This window comes from Anser cygnoides, chromosome W, assembly GCF_040182565.1.
Source record: "Anser cygnoides isolate HZ-2024a breed goose chromosome W, Taihu_goose_T2T_genome, whole genome shotgun sequence".
NCBI lineage: Eukaryota > Metazoa > Chordata > Aves > Anseriformes > Anatidae > Anser > Anser cygnoides.
Window position 1 is genome coordinate 8550199 of NC_089911.1, and position 15990 is coordinate 8566188.

Below are 15990 nucleotides of genomic sequence, written 5' to 3' on the forward strand. Positions count from 1 at the left end.
CCCCGGGATGCCGGGGGCCACGCAGGGCCCCGTCCCCATCCTGCGCATGTTCGGGGTCACCGACGGGGGCACAGCGTCTGCCTGCACCTCCACGGCTTCGCCCCCTACTTCTACGCCCTGGCCCCCCCAGGTGAGGACCCCCCCCGCCCCCAACACCCCCCCGCAAAAATACACCCGCCCCCCCCGCAAAAAAACCCCGCTTCTCCCCGAAAATCCCCTCGTCGTCTGGGGATTCTCTAGTGGCTCGTATAAGGGTTGCGCGCCACCTCGGGTGTGAGGTTTTGGGGCCCCCAAATTTTTTTTTTGGGGGGGGGGGTTTGAGGGGTTTTGCGGGCTCCCTGTGACGCCCCCCCCCCAATAAAAAACCAAGGTTTCGAGGCTCAGCACCTGGGGGAGCTGCAGAAGGAGCTGGAGGCGGCGCTGCGGCGGACCAGCGGGGGGGGGCCGCGAGGGGCTGAGCCACGCGGTGCTGGCCCTGGAGCTGTGCCACAAGCAGAGTGAGCGCCCCCCCGCGCCCCCCCCCCCACAAAAAAATTAATCGGGGGGGGGGGGGGGGGTCCACATACCCCTAACCCACCCCCTAACGCCACGGGGGGGTGCAGCCCCCAACTCCCCCCCCCCCTTTTTTTTTTTTAAATGACTTTTTTTGGTGCCCCCCCCCTTTCGTGTGCCCCCCCAGGCATGCTGGGCTACCAGGGGGGCGGCGGGCCACCTTCGTGCGCGTGGTCCTGGCCCTCCCCCGCCTGGTGGCCCCCGCCCGGCGGCTGCTGGAGCAGGGCCTGCGCTGGGGGGGGGCCGCGCCGGGGGTCTACAGCGCCCCCTCTTCGAGGCCAACGTCGACTTCGAGATCAGGTCGGGCACCCCCCAAAATATTTGCCCCCCCCCCAATATTCGCCCCCCCATTTGCCCCCCCCCAGGGGTCCCAAATTGCCCCCACCCCTTCTCCTGGGTCTTTGTCCTGCCCCATTTGCCCCCACCCCGGGTCGCCATTTGCCCCCCCGGTACCCATTTGCCCCCCCCCCCCCCGTGGTCTCTATTTGCCCCCCCGTGATCTCTATTTGCCCCCCCCCCTGCTCATTTGCCCCCTGGGGGATCCCTCAAGTGCCCCAGCTCTGCCCCCCGCCCGTATATCCCCATACCCCGCCCGTGCCTCCCACCCCCCAATAACCCCACCCCCCAATAACCCCCCATTTCCCCCCCATTGCCCCCCCAATAACCCCTCCATTTCTCCCCCACCCCCCCATAACCCCTCCATAACCCCCCACCCCCCCAATAACCCCCCCATGCCGCCCCACCCCCCAATAACCCCCCAATAACCCCCCATTGCCCCCCATTAACCCCCCATAACCCCCCGTTTGCCCCCCGTGTCCCCCACCCCCCAATAACCCCCCCATTGCCCCCCATTTGCCCCTGTGTCCCCCACCCCCCAATAACCCCTCCATAACCCCCCCACCCCCCAATAACCCCCCGTTTGCCCCCCACCCCCAATAACCCCCCATTGCCCCCCATTAACCCCCCATAACCCCCCGTTTGCCCCCCACCCCCCAATAACCCCCATTGCCCCCCATTAACCCCCCATAACCCCCGTTTGCCCCCCACCCCCAATAACCCCCCCAATAACCCCCCCATTTCCCCCCCACCCCCCAATAACCCCCCCATTGCCCCCCCATTAACCCCCCATAACCCCCGTTTGCCCCCCGTGTCCCCCACCCCCCAATAACCCCCCGTTGCCCCCCATTAACCCCCCCATTGCCCCCCCAATACCCCCCCATTTCCCCCCCACCCCCCAATAACCCCCGTTGCCCCCCTATTAACCCCCCCCATTGCCCCCCCAATACCCCCCCATTTCCCCCCCCACCCCCAATAACCCCCCATTGCCCCCCCAATAACCCCCAGATGCCCCCCCACCCCCCAATAACCCCCCCATTTGCCCCCCGTGTTCCCCACCCCCCACTAACCCCCCCATTGCCCCCCCACCCCCCACTAACCCCCCTTTGCCCCCCCCAGGTTCATGGTGGACGCGGGGGTGGTGGGCTGCAGCTGGGTGCAGGTCCCGGGGGCGAATTCCGGCTGCGGGGGGGCCCCGGCGCCCCCCCCCGGCCACGCTGTGCCAGCTGGAGGCGGACGCGGCCTGGGGGGGTCCGCAGCCCCCCCCCGAGGGGCCCTGGCTGCGCCTGCCCCCCTGCGCATCCTCAGCTTCGACATCGAGTGCGCGGGGCGCAAGGGTGAGGGGGCGGGGGCGGGGGGGGCGGGGGGGGGGGAATGGGGGGGGGGGCAGTGGGGAGCGGGGGGCGAGGGGGGTAATAGGGAAAGGGGGGGCAAGGGGGGGCATGGGAAGGGGGGCAATGGGGTAATGGGGTAATGGGGGGCAATGGGGGGAATGGGAAAAGGGGGGCTTTGGGGGTGTCTCTTTTATGGGGTCTCTCTCTTTTACGGGGTCACCCCTCTTTATAGGGTCATTTCCTCTATGGGACCCCCCTTTATGGGGTCTCTCTCCTTTATGGGATCGCCCCCTTTTATGGGGTCACCCCCTTTATAGGCTCACCCCTTTTATGGGGTCCCTCTCCTTTATGGGGTCCCTCTCCTTTATGGGGTCTTTCTCCTTTATGGGGTCTATTTTATGGGACTTCTCTCCTATATGGGGCCTCTCTCTTTTACGGGGTCACCCCTTTTGTGGGGCCTCTCTCCTTTATGGGATCGCCCCCTTTTATGGGGTCACCCCCTTTATAGGGTCCTTCTGCTTTACGGGGCCTCTCTCCTTTATGGGGTCTCTCTCTTTTATGGGGTCACCCCTTTTATGGGGCCTCTCTCCTTTACGGGGCCTCTCTCTTTTATGGGGTCACCCCCTTTATAGGGCCACCCTTTTTATGGGGTCTCTCTTCTTTACGGGGTCTCTCTCCTTTATGGGGCCTCTCCTTTATGGGGTCACCCCCTTTTATAGGGTCGCCCCTTTTATGGGGTCCCTCTCCTTTACGGGGTCTGTCTCCTTTATGGGACTTTTCTCCTTTATGGGGCCTCTCTCCTTTATGGGGCCTTTCTCCTTTATGGGGTCACCCCCTTTATAGGGTCCTTCTCCTTTACGGGGCCTCTCTCCTTTATGGGGTCTCTCTTTTATGGGGTCACCCCCCTTTATAGGGCCACCCTTTTTATGGGGTCTCTTTTCTTTACGGGGTCTCTCTCCTTTATGGGGTCTCTCTTCTATGGGGTCACCCCTTTTATGGTGCTCCTCTCCTTTATGGGGTCTGTCTCCTTTATGGGACTTCTCTCCTTTATGGGGCCTCTCTCCTTTATGGGGTCACCCCCTTTATGGGGTCGCCCCGTCTGTGGGACCCCCCCTTTATGCGGGGCCGTCTGTGGGACCCCCCCCCCCCCCCCCCCCCCCCCAGGCGTGTTCCCCGAGGCGCAGCGGGACGCGGTGATCGCGGTGGGCAGCGTGGTGCTGCGGCAGGGCGAGCGCGAGCCCTTCGCCCGCTGCGTGCTCACCCTGCGGCCCTGCGCCCCCATCCTGGGCTCCCAGGTGCTCAGCTTCGAGCGCGAGGAGGACCTGCTGCAGGTGGGGGGGCCGGGGGGGGTCTGGGGGCGTCCTGGGGGCTGGGAGGGGTCTTGGGGGTCCTGGGGGGTCCTGGGGGGTCCTGGGGGGCTGGGGGGGGGGCTGGGATGGGTCCTGGGGGTCTATGGGGGGGTTGGGGGGTCCTGGGGGGCTATGGGGGGGGTCCTGGGGGGCTATGGGGGGGGGGGTTGGGGGGGGGTCCTGGGGGGTTGAGAGGGGGTCTGGGATGGGTCCTGGTGGGGTCTGTTGCGGGGTTTGGGGGTCCTGGGGGGCTGGGGGGGGTCCTGGGGGTGTCTATGGGGGGGTTGGGGGGTCCTGGGGGGCTATGGGGGGTCCTGGGGGAGCTATGGGGGGGGGGGGTTGGGGGGGGTCCTGGGGGGTTGAGAGGGGGTCTGGGATGGGTCCTGGTGGGGTCTGTTGCAGGGTTTGGGGGTCCTGGGGGGCTGGGGGGGTCCTGGGGGTGTCTATGGGGGGGTTGGGGAGGTTCTGAGGGGCCGGGGGGGGGTCCTGGGGGGGCTTGGGGGGTCCTGGGGGGCTATGGGGGAGTTGGGGGGGTGCTGGGGGGGCTATGGGAGGGTTTGGGGGGGTCCTGGGGGACTGCAGGAGGTCCCCAGGGGGGTCCTGGAGGGCTCGGGGGGGGGGGGGGGGGGCTGGGGGTTTGGGGGGTGCTGGGGGTCTGACCCCCCCCCCCGTTGCCCCCCCCCCAGTCGTGGGCTGAGTTCGTGCGCATCGTGGACCCCGACGTGATCACGGGGTACAACATCCAGAACTTCGACCTGCCCTACCTGCTGCAGCGCGCCCAGGTCCTCAAGGTGCGCCCCGCCGCTGCCCCACGGCTGCCCCATAGCGTGCCCCACAGCCTGCCCCACGGCTGCCCCACGGCACCCCCCGCCCCTTTCCTTCCCCATCCCCACCCCCTCCGTGGGCCCAGCTCCCCGCTGTGGGTCCCCAGCCCCCAGCCCCCCAACCTGCCCCCCACCCGCCCCATAGCCCCATCCCCAGCCCTTTTATTCCCCATCCCCGTCCCCCCCAGGTCCGGCCGCCCCCCTGGGGCCCCCCACACCCCCAGTCCCCCAACCTGCCCCCCCCCCCCCCAAATCCTCCCCCACCCCTTTCCTTCCCCATCCCCACTCCCCCCATGGGTCCAGCCCCCCCTATCGGTCTGGCCGCCCCCCGGGTCCGGCCGCCCCCCTCGGGGCCCCCCACGCCCCCCAGCCCCCGTGCCCCCCCCCAGGTGGACTCGTTCCCCTTCCTGGGCCGCGTGGTGGGGCGCCGCTCGGTGGTGCGCGACTCGGCCTTCCAGTCGCGGCAGCTGGGGCGGCGCGAGAGCAAGGTGGTGAGCGCCGAGGGGCGCGTCACACTCGACCTGCTGCAGGCAAGGGGGGGCCGGGGGGCTCCGGGGGCCGGGGGGGTTTGGAGGGGCGTTGTGGGGGGCTGGGGGGGGGGGGGGGGGGGGGATTTGGGGGGGGTCGGGGGGGGCTGGGGAGGTGGCTGGGAGGGGTTGGGGGGTTTGGAGGGGGCATTGTGGGGGTCTGGGGGGAAGGGGGGATTTGGGGGGTCAGGGGGCTGGGGAGGGGGCTGGGGGGGGTCTGGGGGGGTTTGGAGGGGGCATTGTGGGGGTCTGGGGGGGATTTGGGGGGTCGAGGGGGCTGGGGAGGGGGCTGGGGGGGTTGGGGGGTTGGAGGGGGGGGGGTTGGGGGGTTTGGAGGGGGCATTGTGGGGGGCTGGGGGGGAAAAGGGGGGATTTGGGGGGTCGGGGGGGCTGGGGAGGGGGTCGGGGGGGGGGTTGGGGGCGTTGGAGGGGTCTGGGAGGGGTTTGGGGGGGCTGGGGGGAGTTGGGGGGGCCAGGTGGAAGGGGGGTGACATTGGGGTGACACCGGGTGCCCCCAGGTGCTGCTGCGGGAGCACGAGGGGACGGTGGGGTGACGGTGGGGTCACACAGGGGTGACGTTGGGGTCACACAGGGGTGACGTTGGGGGTCACACAGAGGGGACGCTGGGGTGACGTTGGGGTCACACAGGGGTGACGTTGGGGTCACACAGAGGGGACGCTGGGGTGACGTTGGGGTCACACAGGGGTGACGTTGGGGTCACACAGAGGGGGCGTTGGGGTGACGTTGGGGTCACACAGGGGTGACGTTGGGGTCACACAGAGGGGGCGTTGGGGTGACGTTGGGGTCACACAGGGGTGACGTTGGGGTCACACAGAGGGGGACGTTGGGGTGACGTTGGGGTCACACAGGGGTGACGTTGGGGTCACAGAGGGGACGCTGGGGTGACGTTGGGGTGCCCCCCAGGTGCTGCTGCGGGAGCACAAGCTGCGCTCGTACTCGCTGAACGCCGTCAGCGCGCATTTCCTGCACGAGCAGAAGGAGGACGTCCCGCACAGCATCATCACCGACCTGCACGTGGGTGGTGGCACCGGGTCCCCAGCGGGTCCCAGCGGGTCCCAGCGGGTCCCAGCGGGTCCCCAGCAGGTCCCCAACGGGCCCTCAGTGTCCCCGTGGCCCCAGCACAGCCCCGGTGCAGTCCCGGTGGCCCCAGCGTGGCCCCAGCGTGTCCCAGTGACCTCTCTGTGGTGTCCCCGCCATGTCCCCCGTGTCCCCGACGTGTCCCCTTGTCCCTGTGACGTCCCCGGAACGGCTCGGGGCAGACGCGGCGCCGCCTGGCCACGTCCCCCCACATCCCCACGATGTCCCCACCATGTCCCCGTATCCCCAGTGACGTCCCCGCGTCCCAGCGGTGTCCCCACGACCCCGGCGCGCCTCTAACGTGTCCCCACCGTCCCCAGAACGGCTCGGAGCAGACGCGGCGCCGCCTGGCCGTGTACTGCCTGAAGGACGCCTTCCTGCCGCTGCGGCTGCTGGGCCGCCTGCTGGTGCTGGTCAACCTGGTGGAGCTGGCGCGGGTCACGGGGGTGCCCCTGGGGGCGCTCCTGGCGCGGGGGCAGCAGCTCCGCGTGGTGGCACAGCTCCTGCGGCAGGTACGGGGGGCTGGGGGGGTCCTGGGGGGTCCTATGGGGGGTCCTGAGGGGGATAGGAGGGGTCTTGGGGGGTCCTGGGGGGTCCTATGGGGGTCCTGGGGGTCACAGGGGTGCCCCTGGGGGCGCTCCTGGCCAGGGGCAGCAGCTCCGCGTGGTGGCACAGCTCCTGCGGCAGGTAGGGGGGGCTGGAGGGGTCCTGGGGGGTCCTATGGGGGTCCTGAGGGGGATAGGAGGGGTCTTGGGGGGTCCTGGGGGTCCTATGGGGGTCCTGAGGGGGATAGGAGGGGTCTTGGGGGTGTCCGGGGGGGGTCCTATGGGGGTCCTGAGGGGGATAGGAGGGATCCGGGGGGGTCCTGGGGGTCCTATGGGGGTCCTGAGGGGGATAGGAGGGGTCTTGGGGGAGTCCTGGGGGTCCTATGGGGGTCCTGAGGGGGATAGGAGGGGTCCGGGGGGTCCTGGGGGGTCCTATGGGGGTCCTGGGGGTCACAGGGGTGCCCCTGGGGGGTCTCCTGGCATGGGGGCAGCAGCTCCGCGTGGTGGTACAGCTCTTGCAGCAGGTACCAGGGGGCTAGGGGGGTCCTGGGGGGGTCCTGGGGGGGATAGGAGGGGTCTTGGGAGGTCCTGGGGGACATAGGGGGTCCTGGGGGTCCTGAGGGGCAATAGGGGGCACTTGGGGGCCCTGGGGTGTTGTGGGGTTACCGGGGGTGCTGGGGGGTCCCGGTGACGCGGTGCCCCCCACCCCAGGCCTCCCAGGAGGGGCTGCTGATGCCGGTGGTGAAGCCGGAGGGGGGCGAGGACTACGAGGGGGCCACGGTCATCGAGCCCCTCAAGGGGTGAGCGCGCCCCCCGGGCCCCCAGACCCCCAGTACCCCCAAGAACCCCCCAAGCCCTGAGGAACCCCGAGACCCCCCCAGACCCTGAACCCCCCCCCCCCGAGCCCCCCCCCCAAACCCCCTGGCCCCCCCATGCCCTGAGACCCCCCCCAGACCTTCCCCAGACCCTCCCCAGCCCCCCAGCCCCCCAGCCCCCCCAGGCCCCCCAGCCCCTGAGGCCCCCCCGCCCCCGTGCCCCCCAGGTACTACGACACCCCCATCGTGACGCTGGACTTCTCCTCGCTGTACCCGTCCATCATGATGGCGCACAACCTCTGCTACACCACCCTGCTGCCCCCGGGGGGCCCAGCGCTTCGGGTGGGTGCTGGGGGCACTGGGAGCACTGGGAGGGGGGGTTGGGGTGGTGGGAGGGGGCTGGGGGGGGGACTGGGAGCACTGGGAGGGGGGCTGGGGGTAATGGGAGGGAGCTGGGAGGTGCTGGGAGGGGACTGAGGAGCACAGGAGGAACTGGGGGCACTGGGAAGGGACTGGGGGCACTGGGAGGCACTGGGGGTGCCGTGGGGCAGCTCGGGGGTCCCGCTGACCCCCCCGTGCCACCCCCAGGCTGGGCCCCGAGGACTACACGCGCACCCCCACCGGGGAGCTCTTCGTCAGCGCCCACGTGCGCAGGGGGCTTCTGCCCCGCGTGCTGGAGGGGCTGCTGGCCGCCCGCAAGAGGTGGGGGGCGGGGGGGGCGGGGGGGTTATGGGGGGGGGTTATGGGGGGGGTTATGGGGGGATCTGGGGGGGGTAGGGGGGGGATATAGGGGGGTCTGGGGGGGATTTGGGGGGGGTACGGAGGGATATAGGGGGTTATGGGGGGTTATGGGGGGGGTTATGGGGGGATTTGGGGGGGATGGGGGGATATAGGGGGGTCTGGGGGGTTATGGGGAGGATTGGGGGGGTAGGGGGGATATAGGGGGTTATGGGGGGTTATGGGGGGATTTGGGGGGATTTGGGAGGGATAGGGGGGGATATAGGGGGGTCTGGGGGGGGTTATGGGGAGGATTGGGGGGGGCTGGGGGGTAATGGGGGGGTTGGGGTCCCCCTGGGGCAGGTTTGGGGTCCCCGATGGGTTTGGGGTCCCCCTGGGGCAGGTTTGGGGTCCCCATGGGGCGGCTTTGGGGTCCCAGTCGGGTTCTGGGCTCCCCCGGGGCGGGTTTGGGGTCCCCTCGGGGCGGGTTTCGGGGTCCCCCCGGGGCTGAGCGCAGGTCCCGGCAGGGTGAAGGAGGAGCTGGCGCGGGAGCAGGACCCGCAGCGGCGGCAGGTCCTGGACGGGCGGCAGCTCGCCCTCAAGGTCAGCGCCAACTCCGTGTACGGCTTCACCGGCGCCCAGGCCGGGCGCCTGCCCTGCCTCGAGATCTCCCAGGTGCGCCCCACAGCGACACACGGTCACCCCACAGCGCCCCATAGCGCCCCACGGTCACCCCACAGAGACCCCACGGTGCCCCACGGTCACCCCACAGCACCCCACAGCGCCCCATAGCGCCCCACGGTCACCCCACAGAGACCCCATGGCACCCCACAGCGCCCCACAGCCAACCCATAGCGCCCCACGGTCACCCCGTGGCCATCCCAGTGCCCCACACCTGCCCCACATCTCCCCAGTCCCTTCTCCCCCCTGCCCCACACCCGCCCCACTCGTGCCCCACACCTCCCCAGTCCCTTCTGCCCCACACCTGCCCCACACCTCCCCATCCCCCCTGCCCCACACCCCTCCCACACCTGCCCCACACGCGCCCCACACGTGCCCCACACCTCCCCATTCCCCCCTGCCCCACACCCGCCCCACATGTGCCCCACACCTGCTCCACATCTTCCCATTCCCTTCTCCCCCTGCCCCACACCCGCCCCACTTGTGCCCCACACCTCCCCATTCACCCCTGCCCCACACCCCCCCACACCTGCCCCACACGCGCCCTACATCTCCCTATTCCCTTCTCCCCCCTGCCCCACACCTCCCCATTCCCTTCTGCCCCACTCCTGCCCCATACCCTGCCCCACATCTCCCCATTCCCTTCTCCCCCCGCCCCACACCCGCCCCACACGCGCCCCACACGCGCCCCTCCCCAGAGCGTGACGGCGTTCGGGCGCCAGATGATCGAGCGGACGAAGCAGCTGGTGGAGAGCAAGTACAGCCTGGCCCAGGGCTTCCCCGCCGACGCCAAGGTGGGGCCGGGGGCCCCGGGGGGGAGGGGGGTGGTCCCGGGGTTTTCGGGGGGGGTCCTGACCCCGAGCGCCCCCCCCCCCAGGTGGTGTACGGGGACACGGACTCGGTGATGTGCCGCCTGGGGGTGGCCACGGTGGCCGAGGCGATGGAGCTGGGCCGCGAGGCGGCCGCCTGGGTGTCGGGGCACTTCCCGGCCCCCATCAAGCTGGAGTTTGAGAAGGTCGGCGGGGGGGACGCGGGGGTCCTGGGGGGGGCCCCGTGTCCCCAGGGGGGTCCTCATGTCCCCAGATGGGTCCCCAGGGGGTCCCCGTGTCCCCAGAGGGGTCCCCAAGAGGGTCCCCATATGCCTGCAGAGGGCTCCTGTGTCCCCATAGGGATCCCCAGGGGGGCCCCCGTGTCCCTAGGGGGGTCCCCATGTCCCCAGAGGGGTCCTTGTGTCCCCGAAGGGGTCCCCGGGGGTCCCCGTGCCCCCAGGGGGGTCCTTGTGCCCCCAGGGATGTCCCCAAGGTACCCCCAGGGATGACCCCATGTCCCCAGGGATGTCCCCATGTCCCTGTTGGTGTCCCCAAGGTACCCCCAGGGACGTCCCCATGCCCCCAGGGGTGTCCCCATGTCCCTATCGGTGTCTCCATGTCCCCAGGCTGCCCTAGGGTTGTCCCCAAGGTGCCCCTAGGGATCTCCCCGTGTCCCCAAGGTGCCCCAGGGATGTCCCCATGTCCCTGTTGGTGTCCCCAGGGATGTCCCCAGGGATGTCCCCATGTCCCCAAGGTGTCTCTAGGGTTATCCCCATGCCCCCAGGGGTGTCCCCATGTCCCTATCGGTGTCCCCATGTCCCTAGGCTGCCCTAGGGGTGTCCCCAGGGTGCCCCTAGGGATGTCTCCATGTCCCCAAGGTGTCCCTAGGGTTATCCCCATGCCCCCAGGGATGTCCCCGTGTCCCTGTTGGTGTCCCCAAGGGACCCTCAGGGATGTCCCCATGTCCCCAGGGATGTCCCCATGTCCCCAGGGATGTCCCCAGGGTACCCCCAGGGATGTCTCCATGTCCCCAAGGTGTCCCTAGGGTTATCCCCATGCCCCCAGGGATGTCCCCGTGTCCCTGTTGGTGTCCCCAAGGTGTCCCCAGGGATGTCCCCGTGTCCCTAAGGTACCCCTATTGCTGTCCCCGTCCCCCTGTCGCTGTCCCCATGCCCCCCGGCTGCCCCTGGGGCTGTCCCCCCGCCCCCCCATACCCCCCGTGGCGGGGGGGTCCCAGCGGTGCCCCCCCCCCCAGGTGTACTGGCCGTACCTGCTGATCAGCAAGAAGCGCTACGCGGGGCTCTGCTTCTCCTCGCGCCCCGACGCCCCCGACCGCGTCGACTGCAAGGGGCTGGAGGCCGTGCGGCGCGACAACTGCCCGCTGGTGGCCAACCTGGTCACCGCCTGCCTCGACCGCATCCTGCTGCACCGGTGGGTGCGGGGGGGCCGGGGGGGGGTCACGGGGGGGGTCTGGGGGTCTGGGGGGGAAGCGAGGGGGTTCAGGGACGCGTAAATGGGTCTGGGGGGGGACAGGGGGTCCTGGGGGGTACCTGGGGCATTTGGGGGGCTGCAGCGGGATGGGGGGACGCAGCAGGATGAGGGGGGGGGGGCTGAGTCCCCCTGACCCCCATCCCCTGACCACCACCCCCCCAGGCCCCCCAGGGACCCCAACCCAGACCCAGGAGGGGATGAGGGCCCTTTGCGGACCGCAGGGGGTTTGGGGGGGACGCAGCGGGATGGGGGGGACACGGGGGGCTGTGTGGGGTGGGGGGGGGCTGTGACGGCCCCTGACCCCCCGGCCCCCCCCCAGGGACCCCCAGGGCGCCGTGCAGCACGCGCAGGAGGTGATCGCGGCGCTGCTGTGCGACCGCGTGGACGTCTCGCAGCTCGTCATCACCAAGGAGCTGACGCGCGCCGCCGGCGCCTACGCGGCCCCCAGGCACACGTGCGGCTGGCCGAGAGGTGGGGGGCACGGGGGGGGCACGGGGGGGGGGGGGGGAAATGGGGGGGGTGTGATATGGGGGGGTAAAATGGGGGGCACAACGTGGGGGGGGCACAAAATTGGAGGGCACAGTGCCGGTGGGGGGAAATGGGGGTGGGATTTGGGGGCTGAAGTTGGGGGGGGGGGGCACAAAATAGCAGCCCGAAATGGGGACCCCGAAATGGGGACCCTAAAATAGCAGCCCTAAATAGAGACCCCAAAATGGGGACGCCAAAATGAGGACCCCAAAATGGGGACCCTAAAACAGCAGCCCTAAATGGGGATGCCAAAATGAGGACCCCAAAGTGGGGACCCCAAAATGGGACCCCAAAATTGGGACCCTAAAATAACATCCCTAAATAGGGACCCCAAAATGGGGACCCCAAAATTGGGACCCTGAAGTGGGGACGCTATAATAGCAGCCCTAAATAGGGACCCCAAAGTGGGGACCCCAAAATGGGGGCCCTGAAGTGGGGACGCTATAATAACAGCCCTAAACGGGGACCCCAAAATGGGGACCCTGAAGTGGGGGCCTTAAAAAAATCCCGTAAATGGGGACCCCAAAATTGGGACCCCCAAAAGCGGCGTCCCCAAGCTGGGGGTGGGGACGGGGACCCGGTGACCCCAAGCCATGGGGGGCCCCCACCCACGGGTGTCCCCCCCTCCCGTCCCCCCCAGGATGCGGCAGCGGGACCCCGGCAGCGCCCCCAGCCTGGGTGACCGCGTGCCCTACGTCATCGTCACCGGCGCCAAGGGGGTGGCCGCCTACATGAAGTCCGAGGTGAGGGGGGGGGGACACGGGGACACCCAGGGGACGTGGGGGGGACATGGGGCGGGGGGACACTGGGGACACTGGGATTAACGGGGACATCGGGGACGTGGGGACCCAGTGACCCCGATGACCCCGATGTCCCCAGTGACCCTGATGACCCCAGTGCCCCCAATGACCCTGATGTCCCCAGTGACCCCGATGTCCCCAGTGACCCCAATGTCCCCAATGACCCCGATGACCCCAATGTCCCCGATGACCCCAATGTCCCCAATGACCCCGATGTCCCCGATGTCCCCAGTGACCCCGATGACCCCAATGTCCCCGATGACCCCAGTGACCCTGATGACCCCAGTGCCCCCAATGACCCTGATGTCCCCAGTGACCCCGATGTCCCCAGTGACCCCAATGTCCCCAGTGACCCCGATGACCCCAATGTCCCCGATGACCCCAATGACCCTGATGTCCCCAGTGCCCCCAATGACCCCGATGTCCCCGTGCCCCCCAGGACCCCATCTACGCCCTGGAGCACAGCCTGTCCCTGGGTGTCCCCATGTCCCAGTGACCCCAATGCCCCCAATGACCCCGATGACCCCGATGTCCCCAGTGACCCCGATGTCCCCAGTGCCCCCAATGACGCCAGTGACCCTGATGTCCCCAGTGACCCCAGTGTCCCCATGTCCCATTGATGTCCCTGTGTCCCCAGGACCCCATCTACGCCCTGGAGCACAGCCTGCCCCTGGGTGTCCCCATGCCCCCAGTGACCCCGATGTCCTCAGTGACCCCAGTGCCCCCAGTGACCCCGATGTCCCCGATGACCCTGATGTCCCCGATGTCCCCATGCCCCCCAGGACCCCATCTACGCCCTGGAGCACAGCCTGCCCCTGGACACCCGGTACTACCTGGAGCAGCAGCTCGCCAAGCCCCTGCTGCGCATCTTCGAGCCCATCCTGGGGGAGGGCAAGGCCGAGAGCGTCCTGCTGCGTGCGTGGGGGCTGAAATCGGGGCTGGGGGGGACAAATTGGGTCGGGGGGGGCAAAATTGGGTCTGGGGGGCAAAATTGGGTCTGGGGGGCAAAATTGGGTCTGGAAGGGCTGAAATTGGGTCTGGGGGGGACAAATTGGGTCGGGGGGCAAAATTGGGTTGGGGGGCAAAATTGGGTCTGGGGAGGCAAAATTGGGTCTGGAAGGGCTGAAATCGGGTCTGGGGGGACAAATTGGGTCGGGGGGCAAAATTGGGTCTGTGGGGGCTGAAATCAGGTCTGGGGGGACAAATTGGGTCGGGGGGCAAAATTGGGTCTGGGGGGACAAAATTGGGTCTGGAAGGGCTGAAATTGGGTCTGGGGGGGACAAATTGGGTCAGGGGGCAAAATTGGGTCGGGGGAGGCAAAATTGGGTCTGGGGGGCCTGAAATCAGGTCTGGGGGGGGACAAATTGGGTCGGGGGGGCAAAATTGGGTCTGGGGGGGGGCAAAGTTGGGTCTGGGAGGGCTGAAAATGGGTCTGGGGGGGCTGAATCAGGTCTGTCGGGCTGAAATTGGGTCGGGGGGTCTGGAAATGGCTTTGGGGGGGGTCCGGGGGGTCTGGAAATGGGTCTGGGGGTTCCCAGGGGGGTCTGGGGGTCTCGGGGGGCGTGGAAATGTCTCTGGGGGGTCCTGGGAGGGGGTCTGGAAATGGGTCTGGGGGTTCCCGGGGGTCTCCCCCTGACCCCCCCTTTCCCCGCAGGGGGGAGCACACGCGCTGCAAGACGGTGCTGACGGCCGAGGTGGGGGGCTCATGGCCTTCGCCACCAAGCGCAGCACCTGCGTGGGCTGCCGGGCGCTGCTGCCGCACCACGGTGAGCGGGGCCCCCCGGGACCCCCTCAAAAAAGAAATGGTCATTGTGGGGGCGGCCCCCGCAACGAGCCCAAACCCACGGGAAATCGCCCCCAAAATGACACCGGGTGACCCCAAAACCCCAGGAAATCACCCCAAAACCCACAAGGACCCCCCAAAAATTCCTGGGACCCCTCCCCAAAATCTCTGCCCCCCCCCCCCCCCCCACCCTGAGGGGGGATCTCACGGTGCGCCCTCCCCCTATAAAAAGCGCCCCAGCCCCCCTGTGCCATGTGAGTGCCCCCAAATCCCCAGGAAATCCCCCCAAAACCCCCAGGGACCCCCCCCAAAATCCTTGCCCCCCCCCAAATTCCTGGGGTGCCCCCATCTAACACCCCCCCCAAAACACTCCAGCCCACCCTGTGCCGTGGGAGCGCCCCCAAATCCCCTGGAAACCCCAACAAAAAAAAACAGGGACCCCCCCAAAGTTTTGGGGGGGGTCTCAACGTGACCCCCCCCCATTTCCCCCCCCCCAGGAGCCGTCTGTGACTTCTGCCGCCCGCGCCAGTCGGAGCTGTACCAGAAGGAGGTGACGCTTTGGGGGGGGTGACCCCTTTTTGGGGGGGGTTAACCCCGAAGGGGGGTGTTTAACCCCGGGGGGTCCCACCTTGTGACCCCCCCATTTTTGTGCCCCCCCCCCCAGATCTCGCACCTGGGGGCTCTGGAGGAGAAGTTCTCCCGGCTGTGGACGCAGTGCCAGCGCTGCCAGGGCTCCCTGCACGAGGACGTGCTCTGCACCAGGTGGGGCCCCCCTCGGGACCCCCCCAATGTCCCCCAACCCTCCCAGGTCCCCTCAGCCCCCCCCGTGTCCCCAACGCCCCCCAATGCCCCCCAAGCCCCCCCAGTGTGCCCCCAATGTCCCCAACTCCCCCCAATGCCCCCCCAGCGCCCCCGAACGCCCCCCACATCCTCCCCCATTGCCCCCCCACCCCCTTAATGCCCCCATGTCCCCCCCAATGCCCCCCTGCCCCCTAACGCCCCCTCCATGTCCCCCCCACCCCTCCATTTCCCCCCCAATGCCCCCCATTGCCCCCCCAATGCCCCCACCCCCCATGTCCCCCCATCACCCCCACCCCCTAACACCCCCCATCCCCCCATTGCCCCCCACCCCCCATGTCCCCCCCATATTGTCCCCAATGCCCCCCACACACCCCCAATGCCCCCCATGCCCCCCCACCCCCCATGCCCCCCCCCCAATGCCGCCCCCCCATGCCCCCCCCCCACCCCCCCCCGTATTGTCCCCAACGCCCCCATTGCCCCCTGCCCCCGTGCCCCCCCCCCATGTGTTGCCCCCCCCGACGCCCCCCCCCCGCCCCCCCCCCCAGCCGGGACTGCCCCATCTTCTACATGCGGCGCAAGGTGCAGAAGGACCTGGAGGCCCAGGGCCGCCTCGTGGCGCGCTTCGGCCCCCGCCTGGTGAGGGGGGGGGCACGAGACCCCCCCCCGCCCCCCCCGGGGGGGATTTTGGGGGCGTTTCGGGTTTTTATTTTATCTTTTTTTGTTGTTCTGGTTTTCTACGGGGAATAAACGCTCGGCAGGGTCGCGGCGGCCTGGTGTGTGTGTGCGCCCCCCCCCCGGGGGGGGGACGGACAAAGCCCCCTGGGGGGGGTCCCAAAATCTCCTGGGGGGGGCCCAAACCCCATGGGGGGAGGTCCTAAATCCTCCTGGGGGGTCCCAAAACACCTGGGGGGTCCCCAAAACCCCATGGGGGGATCCCAAATCCTCCTAGGGGGTCCCAAAACACCTGGGGGGGCTCCATGTCCTCTGGGGGGGTCTTGTG

At 69.1% G+C, this 15990-nt stretch overlaps 1 protein-coding gene across 1 annotated transcript; it reads left to right on the forward strand.

Annotated features, from left to right (window-relative positions):
* The first annotated feature begins 4 nt into the window (after window positions 1-4).
* Window positions 5-15752, forward strand: LOC136788726 (DNA polymerase delta catalytic subunit-like). The gene is given in 32 exon segments (XM_066987399.1): window positions 5-68; window positions 71-130; window positions 371-435; window positions 437-497; window positions 680-703; window positions 706-821; window positions 824-852; window positions 2008-2050; window positions 2052-2172; window positions 2175-2225; window positions 3387-3553; window positions 4258-4362; window positions 4785-4925; window positions 5847-5957; window positions 6341-6532; window positions 7277-7365; window positions 7608-7706; window positions 7708-7722; window positions 7969-8082; window positions 8625-8772; window positions 9477-9572; window positions 9656-9793; window positions 10843-11018; window positions 11398-11513; window positions 11516-11549; window positions 12247-12349; window positions 13189-13325; window positions 14061-14098; window positions 14101-14172; window positions 14687-14739; window positions 14854-14951; window positions 15536-15752. Coding segments are annotated over 32 exon segments (3075 nt in total). The 5' UTR covers window positions 5-7; the 3' UTR covers window positions 15738-15752.
* Window positions 15753-15990: the final 238 nt, after the last annotated feature.